The following is a 7,659-nucleotide window of genomic DNA, read 5'->3' as shown; positions in this document are numbered from 1 at the left end:
AGTCAGCGCCCAAGTGGATCTAGTGGACCAATGCCAAATCAGTAGATATGTACACAAAACCATATTTGGGACTGTAGGTGAACCCCTTTGATAAATCGAGACACCATATTTCGGGTATTTTGAAGTACGGGTACTAAAAGTGAGCTCTAGCTCAAGTTTGGGGACCATGGGTGAATTTTTCTTAATTGTAAAACATGCTCCGACATCAGCTGCCCAAGTTATCTATCTCTTCTCAACATAAAACAAAGGTTAACTTTATTTCACGAGCTCCAGCGTACTCTGATTGTTCAGTTAGAGTATGTTTGGTAGGGTGCATGAGCTCAAACGTTCCCTATAGAACCCACTTTTGACTGTTTGGCAGGGTGTATGGCTCACCTTGACTATGCCATCTCATGCAAAAATGCCTCTCGACCATGCTGAGTCGAGCACGCTCAGATAGGGTGCATGGAGGTAGCCATGCTCGCCCCAACCCTCAAAAAATGTTCGGAATTTCAAATTTTGTTTCAATTCTCAAAAAATGTCCAGAATTTTAAAATCAGTTTACATTTTCAAAAAAATAATTCTTAAAAAAGTTTGGATTTTCAAATTTTGTTTAAATTTGTAAAAAAAATGTTTAGAATTTCAAATATTGTTTAAATTTTCAAAAAAGGCTAAAAAATTAAAAAAAAATTTAAATTCTTAAAAAATGTTCAAAGTATCAAATTTTGTATAAATTTTCAAAAAAGGAATTCCAAAATGTTTTAGATTTTTTAAAAAATGTTCAGAATTTAAAATTTTGTTTAAATTTCAGAAAAATGTTCAGAATTTTAAAATTTGTTTGAATTTTTGAAAAATCGGGGTCTAAACACATGCAAGCTACCAAATAAAGTCTCACCTGAATATCTCAGCACATACATCGCTACCAAATAACAACAAATGCATATACTCAACATGTCTACAGTTAGTATGTCTCAAAGGTGAACAACAATGCTATTGTAGGAACTGCTACCAAACACACCCTTAGACCCTGATTGGATTGGCGTTTCACGGCGCAATACCCCTGTAAATTATACAGACCTTCGTCGGTCATTTTCTTTCGAACTCAAAATCAAGTGTGACCGGTATTATACACCTGTAAAATAAATACAGATGTATAAAAATACTCTCATGCCAAGCGCGGCCTTAGGAATCCCAAACCTGCGAGGGATATGGAGGGGATATGGACAGGAATCGACCACAGAACTGAAACAGCAGCAGCATATACATTCATCATTTTTTTCTCTTGCAAGAATCTCAAATTTTCACGGTAGCCAGATCGCTACCCCGTGGAGTTGTGATACAGATTACATTGTTATTATACAGATAACTGGTGACTCGACAAGAGATGCTACTGACGTATCTACACTGTATTTTTACAACACAGTCCTAAATTCCCACTCTATTAACAACAAAACAAGGGAGGACTGACTAATTACATCCTTAATTTTTTTTCCTGAACAGTCTATATGCATACACAACAACACAAATACAATTGGCTACACAAGGTTTTGGCGCAGCAACGACTGGGCCTCGTCACCGGCGCTCCCATTCCCGTCTTGTGCTTGCCAGAGGTTCCTCAGGAAGCCATACCGCTGCTGCGCCTTGGGAGACTCAGTCAAGTTCCCAGACGCCTGTGGGGATAACTTGATGGCATTCGACGATGAGCTCTGCACATGCTGGAGGCATACTTGCACCGCGTCGTGCACTCGGACGAAACACCACCCTGCGCCAATCATGTCGATGATGCCCGCTCTTGACAGCAGTAGATGCACCTGCCGGTTAGGGTTCGCTATAGCAATCTGCAATCAATCAAAAAGCCTCCAAGGGTTTGAAATGCTAGCTCCACACAGGCATCTTTACTATTTCTTTTCATGGAGTACTGAACTAGCGAATAGAAGAACTGCTGAGAGTAAGAACCTGGATGTCGCGTGCTTTGTATTCTTGGTGCAGGTCCTTGAGAGCTTGAACAGCGCTCGAGTCGATGTACGTAACAGCTGCATGCCAATAAAATTCCATCATTTTAGTCCATTCATCTAGGTAGTTTGACAAGTACAATTGAGATTCTTTTTATGAGATAATTAGTTGCAGGCAGCAGTGTTGTCTGCGCCATGTAAACATTGCAACAGAAAATAAAGGGCTTACGAGACATTTCGAGGATCACAAAATACACCCTTCCAACATCAGGTCCCCGGTTTGAATTTGGGAGTTTGAGCTCATACTCACGCAACCTGATAAAGGATTTTGGTTAAACTTGCATCTTTTTTTTTTGGAAAGGTTAAACTGGCAACAGGCTAACAAAGAATCTTAATGAGACAAACTGCTTAAACAGATGAAGAGATTGACCTGTCTTTTATGTAACTTATATTAGCAAAGTAGATTGGCGCATCAACACGGACAACAACAATCCCGCTGTATGTATAAGCCTCAGGGTATTGCAATGTATTCCTGTACACAGTGGTGCCAGGCAAACGGCCCAAAACAGCTGTAGATGGGCCATAAAACCTATTAAATATATACTGCAGACCAGACTCAAAGTCAAACCAAGCAATAAAAACCCTTGACAAAAAAACAATTGAAAACAATGGCAAAGATCATTCAAACTCTCCAGTGAAGAAATACTAGTAGATCAAAGGTCCAATAGAAGAGCATGGTGAGACACAAGGGTGGTTGCTGACTTTGAGAAATAATGATGTGTTGTTATCAAGCAGATTGTAAGTGCTCATCATGTCTAGTTTAGTACAATTACTTACCTATATGCGGATTTGCCGATTCATGGATTACAAATGCCAGCGAGAACCCGACCTACAAAGGAAAGTGCTACCATCAAATAAATGATTCTTCTCCATACTAAATCTGAAAATTTTCCATGTACTTACCCCAACAAGGACACCAATCTCAATGCCAAAAGTTAAGGTTGTAACAAACGTCATCGCCCACAGAAAGAAATCCTTCTTATCAATACCCCACAGGAAGATGGCCTCTTCATAATCTACCTAAATACAGTCCCAATATCCATGAGAAATTAGGTGCGAAATGATTTAAATCAATACAAAAATGAACCGTTAGAAGAAAGAGAGCTCAATAAAGAACTGAGATGGCAAATTAGAGCAGAAACCGTACGCTGTAATTTGGAAAGAAATAAACATAGCTTTATTTATTGGGAAAAGGTACTACATTGCCAGCGCAGCAGGCAACCAGAAGTTAATGATTGCCTGCTGACAATGTAGTACAAATAATTAAAAACAGTGGTTCACAGTATGTACAAATATGAGCATTTAGATGTCCTTACCAGGCCAGTGACAGCAGAAATCACAATGGCAGCCAATGCACACTGGGAAAAATGAGATGAAAACGTAAGTAAGCATATAGCACTTAGATCTCGTTAAGCACAGGTATACTATGACGCAGATATACATTTTATTTGGAAAGAAATTGAAGACATGTTTGCCAATAAACTTTGTTAGTCCATTTTAAAAAAGTGGACCTTAACAAATTCTATTTCTGCATAGTGGTACATTCTAACAAACAAGATTGTGCAATTAATTTGTCTCTTAAGAGTTTCAACTTAAACATGATAAATTGCAAATATTTGTTTGTAACCTTTTTATACACCTGATGTATATAAATTTGATCTAGTAAATCTGCAAATGCCTTAAACTTGATCTCTTCTTTTTTGCAAGAAAAGTAAAACTGTGAAATAATATACACCACAGATACAAGGCTTATGATGCATGCTTAATTCTACCAGAATTTTACAAGAACAGTTCATTTCCAGCAGGAAATTTTGGAAAATATGAGCATTCCAAATAGGTTCTAAAGGTATACTAATCAAGGGCCTTTAGGTATAGTGATTAGTGATATGATGGATCATATCTAATCTATATTGTTCATATCATTAATAGTTTAAAAACAAAAAAATGCAAATGTTAAACTCAAACATGACTCTTGTTTTTGCGAGGAAATTCACACTTGGAACTCAAATTGTGAAATAAATATACACCACCGATATAAGGCTTGTATTGCGAAAGCTTAATTTTGCCTAAATTTACAATAACAGTTTGATTCCAGCAGGAAATTTTAGAAAAATTTACCATTAAATAGGTTCTACAAGATACAGTTAGCAAGGGCCTTAAGATATAGTGAAATTATGCATCACATTTAATCTATACTGATGTATATCATCAATGGAAGAAAGGCGTACAGAACAGCAACATGCAAAGAAGGTGCCCAGATGGAGAACTCCATTGAGCAATCCAACAATAGTTACTTAGTGAGTATTATCATGCCAAAATAAACTGAAGGAGTGCTACCAAACAAACAACACACTGGTAATCTTGCCTGAGGTATATCAGTAAATAATGGTGTCATAAACAAGAGAGCACTGCAAATTATTATGCCCATTATGATTCCTGACAATCCAGTCTTTGCCCCACTTTCATGATTCACAGCAGACCTAGAAAAGGAGCCTGCATGGACATCCATTGATAATCATCAGCTTTCTAAAGCCTAGCGAGTAACTAAGCATCGTGATTTTCACGTAAAGAATAGAGTAGAAATGAAGATAAATGAAGTAGCACAGATATTTTCCATTAAATATGATTAATATTCTACCTGTAGCAGGATATGCAGAGAAGAATGAACCGCATATATTTGATAGGCCAAGGCCAAATAACTGTAACAAAGGAAAACTTCATCAGAAGAGTTGATTTTTAACAATGAGAGTATTAGTTAGAAATAATGAAAACTGCTACATGCAATGCATAAATTATTTTGTATATTCCTGTAAACAAAAAATGTTCTGCAACGATGCTACACTAGTGATCTAAACGGTCTTATATTTGTTTACAGAGGGAGTACATTCCAAGATACATGAGGTCCTAGAAAAATATGCAGTCAACTTTTCCATATTTGACAACTAATTTTGTTAGGTAGAAATTGTACCATTAGGCTTGTGATGAAAAATCAAACCGTGGTGTATCATTCCCACATCACTTCAGAGTTGTTTAATAACTGACCGAGACATCCATCCTCTGGAAACAATAATCACTAGTTAAAACTCCCAGTGTTACCATCTAGAACAGGCATCTTGATCACCACGGAACATTATCATTTAGCGGGGGCGTGTGTGGTGGTGTGTGTTTAGTGGTAGGGGGTGTTTTTTGCCCCTTCCTTTTTTTCTCTCTAAATGAAATGAAGCGCACCTCTCCTGCGTTTTTGAGAGAGAAAAAATCCCAAATTTGAAAGTGTGAGGTAACTGGAATAGAAACTAGGAAGAAAGGGACCTAAATCATCTTGTTTGATTCTTCGCAAATGACATCATCACTAAAATTTTATGATAAGTAGGAGCTTCCAAAAAAAATACTTATAGGCTTTAGCTATGCATGCAAAAGAATTACAGTCTACTACTAGCAAGGACAAGATTATTTGCTTCATTGAATTGAGGTGCTGCTCCTTGTATCTGCAAAATTCATGTTAAGATTTTTTTTTTGGCAAGACAGAGTTTGGTAGGTGATCTGGTGGTGCATAATCCCATCACAGTTTAGAGGTGGCAGCAGATCAGATGGTTGGTGTGACCCCAAGGTGAACATCTTATATTATTACAATATCTCTATAATTGGTAGGATATGATTTGTTATCTCGTCTTGCCGATCTCTAGGCCCTCAAGTCTCACACCTCTGTTTATACTTGCCCTTGAGGCTCAATACACCCTCCATTACGCAATATTCACAATCTTACAGAATAAAATATCATCACCAACTAGTTTCTATGAGCAAATATATTACATGTACAGAGATGTTGTGCATGGAACCCATTATTTAATTACACAAGATGACAAAAAAAATAGGACTGCATTTGACGAACAAATGTGAACAGCTTGTACCAACAAAAACTAATTATTAGTCAGTGGTTTATGGCAGCATATATACCTCTTTATTGGAGTCCAACTCATAACCATTCTTCGCAGCTAACGCTTTAGCGATCCCAACAGACTCCTAAAATTATATACTGCATATTTAGTGGTCACTAACAAAAGTAAAAAAAAAAATAGAACATGCTTTACCAAAATGGCAACACCAGTGATAAGTATTGCTGTTGGCATTAGGGACATCAGATGTTCAAATCCTCGAGGAATGGAGAAACTGGGAAGGCCTTGCGGTATTTCACCTACCTAGGCACTCAAGAAACAGAGGATAACTTGTGATGTAGTTTTCCATCATAATGTGTTATAAAAGTAAATTTAACTTGATAAAATAAAAATACTCCCTCCGTCCAGAAATACTTGTCATCAAAATGAATAAAAGAGGATGTATCTAGGTGTATTTTAGTTCTAGATACATCCCTTTTTGTTCATTTTGATGACAGGTATTTTCGGACGGAGGGTGTATCTACCAGATGTGTGCTTTGCCAAAGTGACAATCAGGTAATCAACATAAGGGTTGATTGTGGCAGTCTGTCACCAGTGACTCGATGAGAACTTATAATGAATGAAAAAAAAAACATTTATCGTAGGCGCACATTTGAATTACAAAATGAAAAAAAAAACAGAAATAACGCACCTCATATACTATTTTCATGGACTTACACAGAAAACCTTGTATTGCAAAAATATCTGAAGAGTCATCCATAATCATAACATTTAATGATACACACATGCACACAAAAACTCTCCAAAGCCTCAAAGGACACATACGAGTCATCAGAACAAATGTCAAATGAAAAAAATTGCATACCAAGGTACAGGTTTCACAGCTATTTTACTGTTTATGCATAACATCATATAATTCAGGACAACACAATAGAAGGAGCTTACTCACCACTGATATGGCAGGTGGACGGAATATTTTCACAAACAATGTTCCAAGAACAACAGCTGTTAGTGGACCAGAAGCTCTCAGGAAACGTAAATTTTTATTCGTTTTTCCCTGCAAGAATTTAAGATGCCATTAAAAACAATAAACCTAAGAAACATTTTGCAAATGAATAAATGTAATCAATATAGAAATATAAACTTACTAGTTTTTTCATTATTAGAAGAATAACAAGAAACGCTGATCCCATTACAAATGGAGGCCAGGAGAACTGCAAAGCAGCACTGCTTTATTAATATAATGACCATGTAAGCATAAAATACCAGAAATTCGTTATCTGAAAGAGAAATACAAACAGCTTTAATGTATGCACTATGTAGTGTGCCTAATAGAGGTTGATTTATGGAGCCTAATCTGTATAAATGGCAGACCTTGAAACTTAATGTTCACTAGTAAAAAAGAAAGCGATCTTATTTTAAATGTTCAAAGAATCTGGTTTCCGTTATTAAGTCGGTAATTAGAGGTTTAATAGGAAGATAGGTCAAGCAAGAATAGTGAAACATAAAAAAATGAGACGTGATAACTGTATGAAGGTGCTTGTAGGAAGTTATAAACTTCTAACTATCCATGATTTCATCTCAGTGACCCAGTTTACAGTCAACATAGCAGCAGATAGATAGTGTTACATACAGAAACAGATCCAAGTTTTGATGTGGTCAGGTAGGAGAAAAGCTAGATACTTTACAGAACAAGACGCGAATATTATGCCAAAGTTGTACAAATCACAAGCAAATAAAATTGTATGTCTATCTTCGCTTCACCATCAACATTA

The 7,659-nt window shown here is 36.6% G+C and overlaps 1 protein-coding gene across 1 annotated transcript; it reads right to left on the bottom strand.

The window, feature by feature from the left end:
• Window positions 1-1,222: 1,222 nt before the first annotated feature.
• Window positions 1,223-7,142, bottom strand: LOC119344513 (sulfate transporter 4.1, chloroplastic-like). The gene is made up of 13 exons (XM_037614919.1): window positions 7,033-7,142; window positions 6,834-6,941; window positions 6,080-6,187; window positions 5,946-6,011; window positions 4,630-4,690; window positions 4,357-4,484; window positions 3,308-3,349; window positions 2,895-3,011; window positions 2,769-2,820; window positions 2,362-2,500; window positions 2,161-2,246; window positions 1,936-2,012; window positions 1,223-1,817 (listed from the first exon to the last, which is right to left on the bottom strand). Exons 1-13 carry the CDS (start codon window positions 7,075-7,077, stop codon window positions 1,515-1,517), a joined length of 1,332 nt encoding a protein of 443 aa, XP_037470816.1. The 5' UTR covers window positions 7,078-7,142; the 3' UTR covers window positions 1,223-1,514.
• Between the last annotated feature and the right edge of the window lie 517 nt (window positions 7,143-7,659).

Source organism: Triticum dicoccoides, unplaced genomic scaffold, assembly GCF_002162155.2.
Source record: "Triticum dicoccoides isolate Atlit2015 ecotype Zavitan unplaced genomic scaffold, WEW_v2.0 scaffold171511, whole genome shotgun sequence".
Taxonomy (NCBI): domain Eukaryota; kingdom Viridiplantae; phylum Streptophyta; class Magnoliopsida; order Poales; family Poaceae; genus Triticum; species Triticum dicoccoides.
Note: the sequence above shows the minus strand (reverse complement) of the source record. Positions and strands in the feature narration are given on the sequence as shown.